Source organism: Corythoichthys intestinalis, chromosome 21 (assembly GCF_030265065.1).
Source record: "Corythoichthys intestinalis isolate RoL2023-P3 chromosome 21, ASM3026506v1, whole genome shotgun sequence".
NCBI lineage: Eukaryota > Metazoa > Chordata > Actinopteri > Syngnathiformes > Syngnathidae > Corythoichthys > Corythoichthys intestinalis.
The window spans coordinates 36,192,107-36,212,681 of NC_080415.1; the positions used below are offsets into that span (position 1 = coordinate 36,192,107).

Below are 20,575 nucleotides of genomic sequence, written 5' to 3' on the forward strand. Positions count from 1 at the left end.
TTAGTACTGCAATATTTACATTTAGAACAAAAAATATATTTAAAGAATATTCCCAACCCATTTGTATTGGCATATAGATATTATTAGGTGCTGTGTTTAAGGAGTGCTGTACAGTAAACTGTAATAATACTGATTTAATTAATGACATCTTTGTGTGATGCACAAGGGTATCAAAAAAACAGCTAGTTGTAAATGATTGATGCGTAAATTTATCATTTTCCCCCCCTACTTTATAACTCGAGTAATTAAATTAGAAAAAAGCTTCAAATCCAATTTTGCTGCCTCAAGTATTCGTTTCATTAGAGTGGCATGGTAATGGTTTGTTTTGAAAGTGTTTGCATTTGGGTGAATATGACATAACACATTTAACATCGTTAAATCCAGCTGGTTTTTTTTTTTTGCGGGAATAGTGTTTGAAGGATTTGTTAAGATCGTTGTAAAAAAAAAAATGTTAGCATTTTATAGCATTTATGCTAGTGGACTTTCGCTATGCAAGTTAACCAATAATTCTTTTGTTGTAGGGGGAGAAATATAAGCTGTGAGAGTGGCCTGGAATGCGTGTGACACGCTCCATGTGTGAGAGCTATGAACCCTGGTTCTGGCTTCTCCAAGTGAACACCAATTCATTGAAAGCAGTTGTCCGACTAATCGTCAGAATGCATGAGAGTTCTAAAAGCTGAAAGGAGAGGAAGAAGTGGATTCAAAACTCGCTCTCCTCCAAAATCTCCTCCATGGTCTCTCCAAGCGTCATTTCTCCATCGCTACTAGACAGACTCTTCCTGGTCAGAAAGTCCAGACTTGCTGCGTCACATCCTTTTAGGTCCTGACCGTTATACACCCTTTGTCCATTGACTCTACCGCCTCCATGGTGAGTCACCTGCAGCAGGTGTGGGTGTACAGTCAATGTAGAAGTGGGTCCCTCATCACAGGAGTTTCTTTTCTGGCAATGTGGATGGTGCTTTCTTGTGCACTTCCACAGTTGCTTGAGCGGTGCACCCTGGAAACAGCTCCTGAATTGAAAGTTGTGGTTGAACAGAAAAATTTGCCAGCGCTTCTTCAGTTCAGCTTTAACCTAATGACAGAGAAACAGAAAATGACAACAACAAAAAATCAAAATGATTAGTTCACAAATGATATAGGAGTAAGACTTCAAAGTTGGTGTCCACAAGAACAACATGGCCGTCAGCCTTCAAAAAAAAGTCTCATGCTGGGAGAATTTAAATTAATTCCTATGCAACGGTCCTCAGAGCCCGATATCAAAAACTGTTTTGTCTAAGGCAAACATGTCCAAAGTCTGGCCCGGGGGCCAAATGCAGCCCGTGGTCAAATTTCATCCGGCCCCCAGCCTCTGTCATAAAATTAATAACGTCTGGCCCGCACACAGACTTGATACAGTGCCCTCCATAATTATTGGCACCCCTGAAAAAGATGTATTTTTTAGCTTCTAATATATATATTTTTTAATTCAAATAATATGTGACCTTAATGGAAAAAAATAGAAAAATCCAACCTTCAATAAAAGTGCATTCATTCAGTGGGGAAAAAAATCCCACATAAAGAAAAAATTATTTGACATCAAATAATGTGTGTCACAATTATTAGCACCCCTGGTGTTAATACTTTGTGCAACCCCCTTTTGCCAACAAAACAAGGTCTGGGGACTGAGATGGCCATGGGAGGAGCTTGATTTTGTGTCTGGTGAACCATATCTGTGTAGATTTGGCCATATGTTTAGGGTCATGTTTAAGGTCCCAGGGCCTTTGGAAGCGAAACAGCCCCACAGCATCACTGACCCACCCCCATACTTCACAGTGGGTATGAGGTGCTTTTCAGCATGTGCATCTTTCGTGGCACGCCAGACCCACTTAGAGTGTTTGTTGCCAAAAAGCTCAATCTTGGTCTCATCTGACCAGTGTTGTTAATAACGGCGTTACAATATAACGGCGTTACTAACGGCGTTATTTTTTTCAGTAGTGGGTAATCTAATTAATTACTTTTCTCATCTTGGCAACGCATGCGTTACTATGCGTTATTATATTGGTCGAAAAGTCTGAGGGAGACGGACTCACCGAGACGACAGAGCAGAGCAGGAGTTGGGAGGACGCAAGAAAGTTGTGACGCCGAGCAAACGCGATGCTAGGTAGCTCCAATAATACATGTTGTAGCCGATAGCCTACAAACTACGCCCGCATGTTATGGTAGATATGGTAGATATCACATGTACTGTATATAGATATAACTAGATGCAAAATGACAGACATGGCACTAAATGCGTTAGTAGACAGCCGCCATCTTGAAGCAGTAGACTTTTTAGGACGGCTCTGTTGTAGAGAACCTTCCTAGCGAACCTAAGTAACTTTTTATATAAAATACTTCTAAATCGGCAAAATCTTGACTCGAATCTAACTTTAAATGATGAAACAGTTTTAAAACTTTCATATGTCGAAAGTAGAGAGAAGGGAACTAATGCAATAATGGGAGCAATTCTAACAACTTTTAACAGTTGATTCAGGGTAAAGAATAAATTAGGGTAAAGAATTGGGCTCGGGCCAATTGTACCAAAAAACTTCACATAGTGTGGCCAATGTTTTTTTTTTTTTTTTTTTTTTTATTGAGGGGAAAAAAAAAAGTAATTATTACCAATTACTTTGCCAAGTAACTAATTACTCTTACATTCAGGTACTAACACAATTACTTTTTGGGAGAAGTAATTTGTAACTATAATTAATTACTTTTTTCAGTAAGATTAACAACACTGCATCTGACCAAAGCACACGGTCCCAGTTGAAGCCCCAATACCGCTTGGCGAACTCCAGACATTTGCGTTTATGATTGTGAGTGAGGAAAGGTTTTCTCCGTGCATACTGCAGACTGTTCTTGTTAGTCGTTAACATAGGAATAAACATAATTTAAATTCTCCGCTAACCAGAGTGAGGTAAGTTTCACGTCCTAGGGCAACATTCCTCATTTCATTCTCTATTCATTCATATTCTATTTTTAGCTATATAGACAATATCATTTTATAATAAATGAAATAGTTTAAAAATCCTTTTACGGACAAGAAATTAAAGCATACCTCTCCATTAGCGAAGCAATACAAGACTCCAACCAAGAACCCCTGTAAAAGTGAAGAACATTGTTACGAGTGAAAATTAAAAACATCATGGCTGCAACAACCAATAGGTAAACAACATACAGTGGGGCAAATAAGAATTTAGTCAACCACTAATTGTGCAAGTTCTCCCACTTGAAAATATTAGAGGCCTGTAATTGTCAACATGGGTAAACCTCAACCATGATACAGAATGTGAAAAAAAAAAAAACAGAAAATCACATTGTTTGATTTTTAAAGAATTTATTTACAAATCATGGTGGAAAATAAGTATTTGGTCAATACCAAAAGTTCATCTCAATACTTTGTTATGTACCCTTTGTTGGAAATAACGGAGGCCAAACGTTTTCTGTAACTCTCCGCAAGCTTTTCAAACACTGTTGCTGGTATTTTGGCCCATTCCTCCATGCAGATCTCCTCTAGAGCAGTGATGTTTGGGGGCTGTCGTTGGGCAACACGGGCTTTCAACTTCCTCCACAGAATTTCTATGGGGTTGATATCTGGAGACTGGCTAGGCCACTCCAGGACCTTGAAATGCTTCTGACGAAGCCACCCCTTTGTTGCCCTGGCTTGTGTTTGGGATCATTGTCATGCTGAAAGATCCAACCACCACCATCTTCAATGGCCTTGCTGATTGAAGGAGATTTTGACTCAAAATCTCTCGATACATGGCCCCATTCATTCTTTCCTTTACACCGATCAGTCGTACTGGTCCCTTTGCAGAAAAACAGCCCCAAAGCATGATGTTTTCACCCCCATGCTTCACAGTGGGTATGGTGTTCTTCGGATGCAATTCAGTATTCTTTCTCCTCCAAAAACGAGAACCTGTGTTTCTACCAAAAAGTTCTATTTTGGTTTCATCTGACCATAACACATTCTCCCAGTCCTCTTCTGGATCATCCAAATGCTCTCTAGCGAACCGCAGATGGGCCTGGACGTGTACTGGCTTCAGCAGGGGGACACGTCTGGCAGTGCAGGATTTGAGTCCCTGGCGGCGCATTGTGTTACTGATAGTAGCCTTTGTTACTGTGGTCCCAGCTCTTTGTAGGTCATTCACTAGGTCCCCCCGTGTGGTTCTGGGATTTTTGCTCACCGTTCTTGTTATCATTTTGACGCCACTGGGTGAGATCTTGCATGGAGCCCCAGACCGAGGGAGATTATCAGTGGTCTTGTATGTCTTCCATTTTCTAATAATTGCTCCCACAGTTGATTTCTTTACATAAAGCGTTTTACCTATTGCAGATTCAGTCTTCGCAGCCTGGTGCAGGTCTACAATTTTGTCTCTGGTGTCCTTCGACAGCTCTTTGGTCTTGGTCATAGTGGAGTTTGGAGTGTGACTGACTGAGATTGTGAACTGGTGTCTTTTATACCGATAATGAGTTAAAACAGGTGCCATTATTACAGGTAACGAATGGAGCCTCATTAGACCTCGATAGAAGAAGTTAGACCTCTTTGACAGCCAGAAATATTGCTTGTTTGTAGGTGACCAAATACTTATTTTCCACTCTAATTTGCAGATAAATTCTTTAAAAAAAATCAAACAATGTGATTTTCTTTTTTTCCCCCCTCCATTCTGTCTCTCATGGTTGAGGTTGACCCATGTTGACAATTACAGGCATCTATAATCTTTTCAAGTAGGAAAACTTGCACAATTGGTGGTTGACTAAATACTTATTTCCCCCACTGTACCTCGAACAGAGTGACCTTCACTGCTAAATAAATAACATCTTATGTTATTGCCCATGTAAACAATGACAAATGAACCCTTAATTTCACAAAAACTGCTCAGTGTATAGGGTTAAACATTAAATTAAAGCTTTGCGCATTACAGAAAAAAGCGAAAAAACTTGTTTCATTGGATTTCTTGGCCAATGCTAAATCTGAACAATACATTGAACACAAACGCACTTTTGTGTGAGCAAAATTTTTGGGGGGAGGTTGGGCTACTTCGCAGTTTTTTACTTATCGCAGGGGGTTCTGGTCCCCATTAACCATGAAAAACAAGGGATCACTGTCATACCTTTCTGTTTGACCCTCCCATCATGCAACCACGGCCACTTTACGCCCGTAAACCAGGTGCGGTCGCAACCCCCCACCCAAAAAAATGTTCCGCCACGACCACAACGCAAATTTTTGTTAACCTGTCAGTGAAATTTCCCATTATGTTTTATCATTACACTTATACTGTAAATAAAGTATTTACTGTATTTAAATTTGTGTGTAATTCTTTTGGTAATGTGTTGACACTTTTGCAGCTCAACAAAACAGCTAAAATTTTGATCAATAGCTTGAAAAATAACATTCTTGTTCACTTTCAGAGCAAAAGGTCATGCAAATATGGCAAAATCATTCACAATGAAATGTTATGAAAAATACTCTAAACAAAACCGCTTCAGGGCACGTTTAATCAAATTAAAATATTATCAGTCTGACCTGAAAAGAGCTGATTGTGAGATTAATAAAGTCCCGAGCGTAGCGACTGCTTTCCTCCATACATTCATCGACGAGCAATGTGAAGACCACTTCATGGATCCCCAGCAGGGGAATCAGCACCAGTGTTGCCTTGGCTAAACTGGAATGAATCAAAACACACTAGCATGCATTCTAGCATCCACATAAAGTACATTGATGTCACATTTTGTCTACCACAGGCCACAATATCAACATTTGGAGTACAGACATGACCGAAAATGTGATGACAGGTCTTATGAGATTTTATTTATATGCAATTGCTGAGAATAATGTGTATTAAATTAATTTTCATCTAAAAAGGTCTCTGGGCACAGTGCCTGGATAAATACTAAACTCAACAGTCCCTGGATTGTGTCGCTTGTGGTGATTTTAAGAGGCACAAATGAATGGTGGTTACCCTAAATAAGCGGAATTTCCCTCGGGAATGATAAAACATCTGTAAACAGTATCATACAGTGCTGCGAATGGTGGGAGTAAGAAGGAAAAAGTCTTGTGCTGATCAGGGTTGGTGTCCTAATATGACTTTAGTTCGGAGTTCAACTGCCTGGTAATACCTGTATCTGTAGTCAGTGAATTTCACTTGATCCGCTTTGAGCTTGGACAGCAGCAGCAGTAGAATCTTGATGAATATGAAAAAAATGATCTGCAACATGAAGTGAATGTCGTGTGAATATTATGTGAGCAAAATATGTTCTAAAACAAGGGTTGGGAAACTTTTTGACAGCGAGAACAAGAAAACACCCAACACATTTTAAAGAGAACCTTGAACTTAAAGACTTACAGGCTCTAATATAACACCACTGTTCTCTTTTACTATAAAATATGTTATTAGAAACAGATATATTATTGTCATTGGTTAAAAATCTATAATATTTAGTACGTTTTTTACCTAAGGAGGGCGCTAGTTTTACAGGCGCAATGCATGCTGGGGGTGTTGATGCAGTTGGACTTGACTGGGAGAATAGCTGTGCTAGCTAGCAAGCGTAGCTAGTGTGACGACTGGCATGATTTTGTCACTTTCTGCTCATAGACTTCATAATGATATAGACCCTACTCACCTACGTCACACAATGGGCGTGTCGCTGTTTCCGGCCGCCATATTGTACCTCTTTTTTAGACCTATTCTCATTGTTTTCAATTAGTCGAGCAAGTTATAGAGCAATTCATGGAAACCCCGGTGTTATCTGACGCTGTAAACTCATTGGATCCGTTGCATAAAAGGCGTTACGTGGAAAAGCTTCAGTTTATCCATTCGCCAGATCCGTATTTGATGCCTAAATCGATGTTTTTCGACCTGCTGGCTTCGCCTGACATCTGATATCCTGATATTTACAACTATCTTGTCCACACAAAATCAGCCTATTCTCACGAAAGTTTGAAAAACTTTAAGAGCGTGGAGGCTTATAAATGCTACGTTGCTGGTTGGGTGAAACAGGTCCTCGTACACGAAAATTCGGCAGGAATCTTGTGCTTGGAAGGTGAGTTACGAAATTTTCAATTCAAAATCTTTTGTTCTTGCTAACATCCACTGTCAATTCTAATGTATTTCATATCATTTGTCAATGGAGCTAGGGCTTTTAATGTTTATATGGTTTAGCGATAGCACTCTCACTATATACATATATAATACGTAATAAATATGAAGTGCGATAGCACTACTCCAAATTGTCCCTAGTTGAATTTATTTTTTGGCTTTTGACCTCAATAGTGAAATTGTAAATTAATTGTATGACAACTGTCTGATTATCCTCTTATAATTATATATTTTCAGGTAGTTCATTCACAACGTCTGAGTGTATGTTGTCGGCGATTAGCCTAGCAATGATCTTAATTGTGGTTGTCAGCCCAAAACCCTCTAAATATATATTAAATGCATCTTACCAGATATAAAATGACTACTACATAATCTGTGGTAGTCGTTTGGAGCCCAGTTTTCTCGTCGAATTGCAGCAGTCAATCTCGGTCTCCTCTTCGGCTCTCTCGGAATACGGTAAAAATTCAAGTCTCTCCGTCTATCTTCTCTGTTTTTGCAACCGACCGCCACACACGACTTCACCATTTTGATTATTAATGTTAACGAGCAGAAAAACACGCCATAATAGGAGGAATTTACGAAGCGCTAATGCATTAACATGACTAGTATCCGGACAACATGGCGCGGGGGCGTGGCTGTGATGTCACGTGAGTAGGGTCTATTGACAGGTCACATCCGTCATACACTGCGCCACGCCTTCAAATTAGGGGCCTGCCCACATCAAGCAGAGTTATTCTCAAACACATGCACGCAGTAATCTAACGCCGGATTTAGGTTGAAAAAGTACAAAAGCTGTACGGCATACAAACAGGAAGGATTGTCTCAGGAGTGATTTGTCCGAGGATTCAAGGTAACTATTTTATTTTTCATATCATGCATGTGTTTTGAAACGTGAAAAAAAATCAATGGGGGAAATTAGCCGCTATAGCACTGGCGTCATAGTTTGAAATATATTTAAATGCTAACTGCAAGGTTTTTTGGCTTTTAACCAATAATCGAGACCGTTTTACGTCCATATCTATAAAGAATTAAGGGATTTAAGCATTTATTTACAAGAATTTTCAAGGGAAAAAGCTCTTTGTTGTACTAAGGGGGCTGCCACATTGGCTAACAGACAAGCATCGCATTTGACATATTTCCGTAAAATAAATGCTAACTGCCCGTTTTTTTGCTTTTACGAAGAATCGAGACTGTTTTACGTCCATATCTATAAATAATTCAGGGATTTAAGCATTTATTCACGAGATTTTCAACGTAAAAAGCTCTTTGTTGTGATAAGGCAGCTCCACAGTGACTTAAAGACTAGCAGCACATTCGACATTTACGTAAAATAAATGCTAACTTCTCATTATTATTATTTTTTGCTTTAACCAAGAATCAAGACTGTTTTACATCAATATCTATAAAGAATTCAGGGATTTAAGCATTTATTCACAAGAATTTTCAACGTAAAAGCTCTTTATCTGTGTTTCCACTCCGTCAGCTTTGATGGAAATAGGCCCCCCTACTAAACGGCCACGCGCCCCGTCTCCCATCAATACCATAGGTAAAAGTTCTGGTGGTCACTGGTCAGATTGTTTTGTTACAGATTTTTCCCATTTTTGGGACATTTGCAGGTCACTTCCTGTTGAGTTTGAGTCACTGCCTATTCATTTGGGGAGATTCCCGGGTCACTTCCTGTTCCGTAATTAAAAATCAACAGGGGGTGACACAAAACTGCCCCAAAATCAACTGGAAGTGACCCAAAAATGCCCCAAAATCAACAGCAAGTGACTGAAAATTAACAGCAAATGACCTGAAATGCCCCAAAATTTAACGTGAACTTGAACACCAGAGACGTGCAATCCGTTTGAAGTGGGAAGGATGGCAGCGAATGATTCGCTGCCACCCTCCCAGTTCAAACGGATTGGATGTCTACTTGTGATAAACGCATTCCAATGAGCAGGAAAATGAAGATAGCTAGTTTTTCTTGGGATTGAAAACTTGTTGTTAGAACTGTGAGGCGTTGTGCTAAGAAAATTCCACTGTGCTGCCCATGCTGCCATTTGTATTCGTTTCAACTATTCCGTCAAATATTATTTGGCACGCACACCCATACATTGGACACCCATTGCATTTCACCTAGCTAGCACTTACCATCAGCGCCAACGTTATTGGACCCTTTATTATCCACCAGAACCATCTGTTGACAATTGACCAGCACCTTCAGAATAAGCATTGACAATATTTAAGAAAGACAATGTGAAATTATTCATTCATGAATTAAAGTAAAGATGGTCATTAACTTACTCTGTGTTTTCATATAAAATTTTAACAATGGTCCATGGTGTCACAAAAAAGACAGGCATTCCTAAGAGAGAAAAAAAAGCATTAAGACTTTTAATAAGTGACTGAACGAATTATATATATATATATATATATGTATTAGGGTTGTTCCGATCAAGTTTTTTTGCTCCCGATCCAATCCCGATCGTTTTAGTTTGAGTATCTGCCGATCCCGATATTTCCCGATCCGATTGCTTTTTTTTTTTTGCTCACGATTCAGTTCCAATCATTCCCTATAATTTTTCCCGATCATATACATTTTGGCAATGCATTAAGAAAAAAATGAATAAAACTCGGACGACTATATACATTCAACATACAGCACATAAGTTCTGTATTTGTTTATTGTGACAATAAATCCTCAAGATGGCATTTACATTATTAACATTCTTTCTGTGAGAGGGATCCACGGATAGAAAGACTTGTAATTCTTAAAGGATAAATGTGACTTTGTATATTGTGACTAAATATTGCTATCTAGTGTATTTGTTGAGCTTTCAGTCAATGATACTGTAGCCATTTAACTGTTCTGCCCAAATGCATGATGGGAAGTGCAACCATGACTGTGCAGAGTGGTACTAATTGATATATCTTCTCTGCGTTGGGAAATAACATAGGGTGTTAAGAAAAAGATCAACTACTACCTTTCTTCCCCACATTGCTTCCCACGATTATTCTAATCATTGGAAGAGGGATTGTAAGCTTTAGCCATTTAAAAAAAAGCTCCAAAGGCTGCCAAAATTCACTCTAATCATTTTACGCTGCCTTTTAGCTCTATATACTGTATGGGTAAAACGGCGCCATTATAGATTGAACGCGACAATGCGTGAGTGGGTCGTGCAGCGCATGCGTTAAATATTGTATTCAGAAAAGGATTTAATTTAAAAAAAAAATATATATATATATATTAAAAAAAGGCATGTCTGATATTTTTTTGCCGATTCTGATCGGGACATCTCTAATATATATATATATTATATATATATACCGCAAAAAACAGACAAGACCGAAAAAGCAGTTTCTGCTCTTGCACTCCTCTTTAAAAGAAACTGCTGTATTTTAAGCCAAAACAATTGTTCTGTTTGATAAAACAATATGTCTATATGCTGGCATAGCAGATTCATGGCACATTAAGCTCCCGAATTATTTTTAATTTGTTTGTTTTACCCTGGAGACCCCTGTTTACAGACGCCGCGCAACCACTTTTGTTTCAACCTAGCCATAAAAAGAAGGTAAGCAAATGTATTTATTATTCGAAAAGTCAATCATTTCTAGCTTAGAATCATTCATTGAGGTCTAATGTTTAGCTTAGAAAAAAAATTATATATATATTATAAAAATTATTATATTTATATTATTATTATATTATTATTATATTTTTATTTATAATTATTTATTATTATGATTATTTTTTATTTATAATTATTATTATTATAAAATTATTCATTCACATATTTTAAACTTTTAAACAAATTATGTTACAATGAAAAAAATAGTGTCTGTAAATAGGTCACGGATATCTACCTCATAACTATCGCTTAATTGTATTTTTTTTTTGTTACTGTCGCATTTTCTCCGATATGTTAGATGACAAATAATCGATCCAAACGAAGAAAATTTGAAAAATAAAAGGAGAAATATATGAAAAGGAACATCCTTGATGTCTGCGATTTCTGCATCGCGACCCTTGTTATATTACCGTATTTCACCCATAAAATCCCCCAAAAATCCAGCTCAATCAAGCTCAAAAGCTCAATATTGGCTCATCTGACCAAAGCACAAAGTTGAAGCCTGTGACCGTGTGTATTTTTGTGTGAGATCAAGATTGAGCTTTTTGGCAACAAACACTCTAAGTGGGTCTGGCGTGCCACGAAAGATGCGCATGCTGAAAAGCACCTCATACCCACTGTGAAGTATGGGGGGTGGGTCAGTAATGCTGTGGGGGTGTTTCGCTTCCAAAGGCCCTGGGAACCTTGTTAGGGTGCATGGCATCATGAATGCTTTAAAATACCAGGATATTTTAAATCAAAATCTGTTGCCCTCTGCCCGAAAGCTGAAGATGGGTCATCACTGGGTCTTTCAGCAAGACAATGACCCTAAACATATGGCCAAATCTACACAGACATGGTTCACTAGACACAAAATCAAGCTCCTCCCATGGCCATCTCAGTCCCCAGACCTTGTTTTGTAGGCAAAAGGGGGTTGTACAAAGTATTAACACCAGGGGTGCTAATAATTGTGACACACATTATTTGATGTCAAATAATTTTTTCTTTATGTGGGATTTTTTTCCCCACTGAATGAATGCACTTGTATTGAAGGTTGGATTTTTCTCTTTTTTTCCATTAAGCTCCCATATTTGAAAAAAAAAATATATATATATATATTAGAGCCTAAAAAACACATCTTTTTCAGGGGTGCCAATAACTGTAGTTCCCATGCGGTATACTCACTTTTGTTGCCGGGGGTTTAGATATTAATGGCTATATTTTGAGTTATTTTGATGGAGAAATAAATTAACTATTATATAGGCTGCACACAGACTACTTTTCATTGTGTCAAAGTGTTATTTTGTCAGTGTTGTCCAATGAAAAGATATACTTAAATATCTGCAGAAATGCGAGGGGTGTACTTATTTTTGTGATACACTGTATGTTTGCAGTGCTTGCATTATACAAGCCAGACCAACAGTTGGTCTTGGTGTTTTTTGTATTTAAATGAAAAGAAAAAATGCACATAGTCCATCCAACTGTATACTGTAATTCTTCAGGAATTGTCATCAATTATGATTGTAAAAACAGTTTTTCCTGATATTTTCATTCATAAAATAGACGTACCCCATCCTAACAGCATGTAATTCTTCAGTAGGTGTCGCTTGGTCAATACAGCAGAGAAGAGGAGTGCGTGAAGAAATATAGCTTCCACCAAAAGCCAGAAATAATTACAGGTCACAAAATACTCCATGGCTACTTTTGAAAATCTGCACATCAGAACAATCTGTTGAGGGGAAAAAAGGATGGTTATGGTCATGGAATAAATATTTTGCTCAGAGATAGTGATAATATAACTAAATATTATCCCCAAAAAAATCAAACTTGATGATGATAATAATAGGGGTGTGTATTGCCTTATATCTGGGGTACGAGGGATTCACAGGTTATGATTCAATTCGATCCCGATTTATCCCGATACTACACTTGAAGACGATAACGTACTGCGATGTGAGTATATCACTTTGGAAAAAACAAATCCAAATGGACGAAATGAAAATTTATATCAATTTAATCCTGAAACCTCATCCGTTACTCAAGTAAATATGCTTTTGTTTACGTTTGAACAACATATGGATTTCATTATAACAGTTTCTTTTTTTTAGTGCAAACCTGCTTTAGTCCAAACATGCTTAAATGCAGGATTCTAAATACATTATACCTCCGTTTTTGCAGTCAAAGCCAAAATTTCAGGCTAATCAGAACAACCAGTAGAGGGCGACATACATAAATCTCTACTCTGATTAGTCTAATGTTGTTGTTGCTTGAAGTAATTGCTGCTGAGGTGGTTGCAACTGTTGCATTCGTAGGAAGAATTGATGGAGAATAATTTGTCTTTTAGCCAAAACTCGGCGTGTTTAATTTCCATCGACATGCGGATACATCCTCTCTCATTGCTGTCTTCACAGGCAATCCCACAAATCAAAGTAATCAAAGTCGAACACAAAGAAATAATAAAAGTAGCACTTTAGACAATTAAGTCCCATCCTGCCATCTTGTGGCGAAAAGATAATATGTCAATAATAACAAGCAATAGGAACATTATTTCAACATCAACTGAGGACACATTTATGAATACAAAATATTCTCCCAACATTTCTCTCAACCCCCCCAGAACAACCACTCGAGGGCGACATACACAAAAAAATTAGTCTAATGTTGTTGTTGCTTGAAGTTATTGCTGCCAAAGGGAGGGACAAAATATCAAATGTGATCGTTCACTTACTTATTTTCCCCCTTCTGTAATTGTTTGCATACTATCCCTATTAAAATGTGAAAACCTATAAATGTTTGTGTGGTTTTAGTTAAAGCAGACACTGTTTTTTCATCTGTGTGATTTTGACAAAGATCACATTTGATGGTGATTTTATGCAGAAATGTGAGAAATTCCCAAAACGTTCCGATACTTTTTCCTACCACTGTATTTCTAGATTATTTACTTTGTACTTATATCTCACATTAAAAAAAAAAAAAAAGTTTAAAATGTTAAAAATCCATATACAAGTATATAGAAACGGGGACTACCGGAGAACTTGAATATGAGTTCCAACCAGGGTCATCCTTGGGTAGGTTGGAATACATGATGTATAATACAATTTCCTTAGAAATGACTGCAACAGCTCTCAGGATGAATGAGACGAATAAATTCATGTGAATGTAGTTCCTGGTACAATGGAGCTTCCTGGAAAACAGAAGAGGAAACTATCAGCCAGAATTGTTATGTACTGTAACTGTGAAATCACTACACAAGATAAATGCTCATCATTCTTTTGTCAGCTAAAAAAAAAATGAAATAAAAAACATAGTAAATAAGTGACTAAAACAAAAAAATATGCTGGGAACTGTCACTCCATATTCGAGTGTTTATCACTGGCCGCTTGCATTGCGTAGGTTTTCTTTTCGCCTAACTGGCTCCACTTTGATATCCCGGCAGCGTAAAGAGAAAAGAGTGCGTGAAATCAGAATTGGGTATGCTTGCATCAGGCCTCTTTCAAATAGGGATGCAAATTAGATGGTACTTGATATCTGCAACTTAAAAGGATAGTTTGCCAACGTGAGTGTGATATCGTCAGACTGCACTAAATACATCAATCGAGTGGTAGTATATAGCACAACAATTACAGTTGCATTCTTTTTCATTTGTTCAACTATCCGTCAATTGTATTCTGTACTCTGCTTATCCTGTTTAGGGTCAGGATGCTAAAGCCCATCTCAGCTGACTTCAAGGCAAAGGCAGGCTATAGATTTGGCTCCAATGATGGGGCAGACATCTGTCTGGCCTGGCAGATACAAATGTTTTGTGATGTTCTGCTAGATCCCCTGTTGGAAATAGCTTCACTTACAACCAGGCAGAATTTCGCCCACGTCCAAGAAGAGGTAGGGGACATTGAGTTTGAGTAGACCATGTTCCACACTTCCATTGATGAGCCGGCCGACTGAATCTGCGGCCCAAGGTTTGTTCATAGACTCCTCCATCAGTTGACGAGACAGCTCCCACAGATACGCCACGCGTAGTTGGCTTTCACTGTGATAAACTCAAACACATGCTGCGTTCCAACGCCGGATTTAGGTGGAAACAGAACTAAGGATTTACAGGAGTGTCTCAAGAGTGATTTGGTCGAGGATTCAAGGTACCGTATTGGCCCGAATATAAGACGGCCCCCTCTTTTCCAAGACTCAAGTTTGAAAAAAGACTTTTTGAACACCAAATTCATTTTTATACTGAAAATAATTACAGCACATCCGAAACAAATGATTATAATATGATATGATAATATATTTGAGAGAAAAAGCATGTTATTTTGCCTCATTCAAATCTTAATATCTGAACATTTAAATATGTAAAGTGCAATCACATTTGTAAATGAATGGCTTCTGGTTTTTGAAATGTAAATAAACCAATCTGTGATAAAACAACAAAATTGCAATAACTGCATTAACCATCAAAGTGAAGTCTAACTGTAACTGTAGTCTTGAAACAAATCTGAATAAGGAAAAACATTGCAATAAAATAATGCAAACTGGTTAAACTTGAGAGTAGCTGAGATTTATCATGACAGAACATTGCTTCAAGGATATCTGGCGTCATGAATGGGTAATTCATAATTAAATCCTGATTAATATTTTTTTTTTATACAAGTATAACAAAACTTAAAATGGCTATAAAATTCTCAGATTTTACGCTAGATGCATAAAAATCAACAAATGCAGAGATAATTACCTATACTTTCAGGATCAATAGCAATATTTAACATATAAGTTTTTGCCAGAAATAGAAACTTTATATTTTAGAGTTTTCAACAGCTAATAAATGACTTAATTTTCACATCAGAAACTTAATACTTGAGGAAAGCATGCAGAATCATCTTTGTTTTACTCAACAAAAGCAAAATTTGCATTTTCTATATACAATCACAAATTATTTACCGTATTGGCCCGAATATAAGACGACCCCCTCTTTTTCAAGATTCAAGTTAGAAAAAAGACGTTTTGATAACCAAATTAATTTTTATACAGAAAATAATTACAGCACATCCGAAACAAATGATTATAACAATATATTTGAGAGAAAAAGCATATTATTTTGCCTCATTCAAATCTTAATATCTGAACATTTAAATATGTAAAGTGCAAACACATTCGTGTATGAATGGCTTCTGGTTTTTGAAATGTAAATAAACCAATCTATTGTGATAAAACAAAATTGCAATAACTGCATTAACTATCAAAGTGAAGTCTAACTGTAACTGTAGTCTTGTTTTTACATCTGTGTGATTTTGACAAAGGTCAGATCATATTTGATGGTGATTTTATGCAGAAATGTGAGAAATTCCAAAAGGTTCAGATACTTTTTCATACCACTTAAGTGTTTGTGAAAGTTATAAGACCTCATTGAGCTTCCTCTGCTGATTGAAAATAATAATTGCCATTGTGAATAAAGGGACATCTTTACATTTATGGAATTTGTTTTGATTAAGGAACACACACACACACAAAAAAAAAACAGTGATGTCGAGTTATGTACGTCATAGCCACTGACCTCAGCATGCCCATAAGGAGCGTCGCTAACATGAGGGAAGCAAGGGAGAGCGAATAGCCGATAATAGAGATGACCCGGAGGGCTGTCTGTCGATGCATTTGCTCTTCCTGTACCCACCGGAATGCACAAAACAACAGACATAATGAGCACATACAGTCCCCACATGATGCAGATAGTATGTTTATTGTCTATAATACTGATAAGCTTTCAAAGTTAATTTCTGTATTAGTGGTTGAGAGAGAAGAAAGATGGATCTGGTCTTTTCACATCTTGAATAAAATCATCATAAACAAATGAGAATTTAGGATCATCAAAATATGGTTCTTTAGTTTGCAAAAGTATTTCTACAAGCAGCTACTATGAAAAACTTTCACAGGGTTGGTGAGTAGATGGGTAGGAAGACATTACAAGAAACTTTTTGATTTATATGCAACTCATTATTCTAAAATACATTTATTACGCTATAGCCTATATTGTATTTTCTTAATATATGTCTACTTTTATCTCTGTTTGTATATTAGCTTTTATAATAGCCTTTTGTGGGACAACCCGGTTCCGCATTTTTGCATCCATTTTTCATCAAATTTATCTTTCTTCCTCACCTTGTCTTTGAAATAATGGTGCTCCTGACATTCGGAATCATCCCTCCACGGCTCTGAGGAGTTTACCTTCTGCCGCCACTTTCCGTTTTCCAAGCATTCTCGGTGCGCCTTTCTTGAGTTTTCGGCAGCTATTGTAAATTCACATTAGATTAGTTTAAAAAAAATAAAAATAAGTGGAAGGACAAAGAGCATAAAATTGGGAGCTAAATCTCTACAACACCGTTTCTTTTTACTACATTTTAATATTGTAATTGTGTGCTTTAGATTGGGGATGACCTATTATTTTGTCAATTGCAGGCCTGTAAAAGAGACATTGCTTTTGATTAAGGGCTATGTAAATAAACTGGACTTTTATTAGCGGAACTTCAATGATCGTAAAAATATCAGCCTCTTTATTACAGTTCTATCAGGAAACACACAAAGACTAAAACATCAGCAATTGAAGGAGCGCACTGCACTTTGTACTATGGTTGAAGTCTACAACTCAGTGCCAATGACAACATAATGTTTATTTTTCACTGCTCTCCCAGCGATCAATAAATATCTGAAGAGACTGTGGTTAACCTTTACATACAAAAACACATTTTTAAGTATTACTTAGCATTCGTTCTTTGCTTTATTGCTTGCTTGATCCATTTAACTCATTCACTCCCAGCCATTTTCACCGGTGCAACCCCCTTCGCTCCTGGCCGTTTTATTGGATTTTGACTGATTTTGCAAGGCCCACAGAAAATTGTTCTATTGCTATATAAACATGGAACCCACCAAAAGAAAGATTGGACTCTTCTTTCAGCAGGAAAAAAAAGTTAGTTTATATCTTTTTCCATTCTTTAGAAATGAGCATTAGAAAATAGCTTAGTTTGAGTAATTTTCCAATTTCTGATGAAAAAAACAGACGAATTGAGCTTTTTGCAAAGCATACATTTGAAACATAACTTTGACTTTAACACAGCTATTTTTTGCTTTTGTGACATCCCGAACATCTGACTAATGTTTTCCTTCTACAATATAACATAAACAACAAGACAAATAGAGCTTTTGATAGCAAAGTAACAATTTATTTACACATAACTAAACTATTGAACTGAGAGATGACGCTGTTGTGGCAGCGACAGCCAGGGTAAACTTTGCCCTCATCGCCGCCTGTCTCATCAAAATGGATTTTTTTGAGTCTTTCTTTCGCATGGGGAACTTGTGTGGGGCATGTTGTGTTCCTGGGGGGAAACTGGTTTGGCTGTGCACATTTCCGGCTGAGTCGCGGGACACTGGAGGGTCGCGGGGGACGCGAGCGGCCGAGCACGGTGGCGCGGGCTCTCCTCGGCAAGCAGCACGGACTCAACGGCATCGTCCGCTGCACTGGTGGTCCTGGTCGTTCTGCTCGGTCGTCCAGCGCCTGGCATCCTGGACGTCCTCCTGGTCGTCGTACTTGGTCATTCGTCTCCTGGCGTACTGGACGTCCTCCTGGTCGTCCATTCGGTTGTCTTCCGCTGTGCGACCCGGCCGTTCGTTCCGTTGGATCGGGTTGCGGGTCTTACCAAATGCACTACTGCCCTCCAGTGGCCAGTTTTATTGCTTTAAAATGCATTTTCAGCATTGTGCTTTGGAGCGAAGTTGCATCAGAACCTAGGGATGTCTCTTGTGGAAAAAAGACATATAAATACGTTTCTGGGACACTGAAAAAATTGAAAATAGAATGTATTTTTCACGTTTTTGGGAGCAAATGAGTTAATGATCAGATTCCTTCGGTCCTAAATATTGCTGTCCTAGAGATAAAGCAAGTAAATGAGCACAGCACAGGCTTTGTATTATACCATTTTGTGAATTAGATCCCTGATCTTGTGACTGGCAAGAAAACATATGGTGACATGATTTTTCAGCTAACAGCACTATAGTTGGTGAAAAGTAAAAACCTTACCCTTACTGATCCAGGGTAGGTAAGGAGGACAAGGGACGGACACGTTTCCAGGAGGTGAATCGGGCCAACACACAAATGTGTCAAAAGTTCCTTTACAGTAGATTCCTGCAAGGTAACAGTAGCATCTCAGATTTCTCATATACTGTAGGTTACAGCAATTTATTTGCCATACAGTGGAACCTATTGCTTGTAATCAAATGTAAAGTGTTTTGTCATTTGTATTGTCCAATTATTATGTTACATTTGTGCAATTTATATATTTTTTCATGTGTATGAGTTTTCATAAAAGTGAGTGGAACGCATTCAATTCAACAATGGAGACCAAGGGCGTAGGTTTGCATAGGGACAGTAGGGATACTAGCAACTTTTCAGGATGCTCAAATTGTGCCCACCAACTTTAAGCACCCTTATTTGTATTATATAATGACTTCAGTTACTGTATATAGGTAGTTTAGATTGTCTCCCAATATGTTTTAAGGATAGAATTGAGCCTACCATTATTATGTGAATTATTTTCATTATGTTCAAACTTACATTTACCCCTTTTCATTGCTGAATGTGCCAGTCCATTTTTCCCCTTTAAATGCACGTTTGATTGGGTGATGACCTGACAGCAAACACACACATGCACTCACAGCCCCATGCCTCCTCCTCCGCCCCCTTCGAAGAGGAGGGATATTAAAAGGTAGTTTTTTTCTGCCAACAGCAGCTGCAGCCGCTCCAAGTAATGTAAAAAGACGTTAATGTTGTGGAGGTGGGGAACACACCACTAGTTTTGCTACTGAAAGTCCGACCTGTATCAGCGTTAGCAAATTCACACAGTTTAATGTTATGCTAACCTGCAAAACTTGAGGCAGAAGATGCTTAGAAGTGTCCTCGTTTTCTACTGTTAACATTAATTAAACTGTGAGAAATGTAGTGAACTGAGATTTATCCCTTTTTCCCCAATTTTTATTTTATTTATGTAGCTTTAAAGCAGCCTTCTTTATTTGTTGAGTTTGGCTGTGCTTGTGGACAAAAGCATTAGTGTTTTACCTGATGGAAGGCTGAATTTTTATTTATTTTTGTTATTCCCCGACTAAGAGGTTTCTTTTCACTTATGTTTAATTTATATTTATGAATATAAAATTTATATATATATATATTAGGGCTGTCAAACGATTAAAATTTTTAATTGAGTTAATTACAGCTTAAAAATTAATTAATCGTAATTAATCGCAATTCAAACCATCTATAAAATACGCCATATTTTTCTGTAAATTATGTATATATTCTGTAAAATAAATTGTTGGAATGGAAAGATAAGACACAAGATGGATATATACATTCAACATACGGTACATAAGGACTGTATTTGTTTATTATAACAATAAATCAACAAGATGGCATTAACATTATTAACATTCTGTTAAAAGATAAATGTTAGTACAAGTTATAGAAATTTAATATTAAAACCCCTCTTAATGTTTTCATTTTGATAAAATTTGTAAAATTTTCAATCAAAAAATAAACTATTAGCCCGCCATTGTTGATGTCAATAATTACTTACAAAATGCTCATGGGTGCTGAAGCCTATAAAATCAGTCGCACCCGAGCGCCAGCAGCGCCAACTTATTTAATAGGGCTGGGATTAAATAAATTTTCTTATTCCCACTCCTTTTCAGGCATGTAGTTGATGTTGCAATGTTACTTAGCTTTGCTGCTCTTTTTTGTTATTTGACTATATGAGCTGTATATATTTGTTGTCTTGACAAGGAATAATGGCCTGAAATAAACGAATGAAATGAAATGAAAAAAATGAAATG

At 37.4% G+C, this 20,575-nt stretch overlaps 1 protein-coding gene across 1 annotated transcript in view; it reads right to left on the minus strand.

Moving 5' to 3' along the window:
- LOC130909272 (glucagon-like peptide 2 receptor) overlaps positions 1–20,575 on the minus strand; it is a 91,937-nt gene continuing 71,362 nt past the window's right edge. Inside the window, exons 2-12 of the mRNA XM_057825530.1 lie at positions 18,771–18,875; positions 16,856–16,983; positions 16,254–16,360; positions 13,739–13,895; positions 12,281–12,440; positions 9,408–9,468; positions 9,255–9,321; positions 6,139–6,227; positions 5,546–5,684; positions 3,077–3,118; positions 1–1,072 (exon numbers count right to left, since the gene is read on the minus strand). Coding sequence (XP_057681513.1) covers positions 701–1,072; positions 3,077–3,118; positions 5,546–5,684; positions 6,139–6,227; positions 9,255–9,321; positions 9,408–9,468; positions 12,281–12,440; positions 13,739–13,895; positions 16,254–16,360; positions 16,856–16,983; positions 18,771–18,875 — 1,427 coding nt within the window. The 3' untranslated portion in view covers positions 1–700. The remainder of the gene's footprint in view (positions 1,073–3,076; positions 3,119–5,545; positions 5,685–6,138; positions 6,228–9,254; positions 9,322–9,407; positions 9,469–12,280; positions 12,441–13,738; positions 13,896–16,253; positions 16,361–16,855; positions 16,984–18,770; positions 18,876–20,575) is intronic.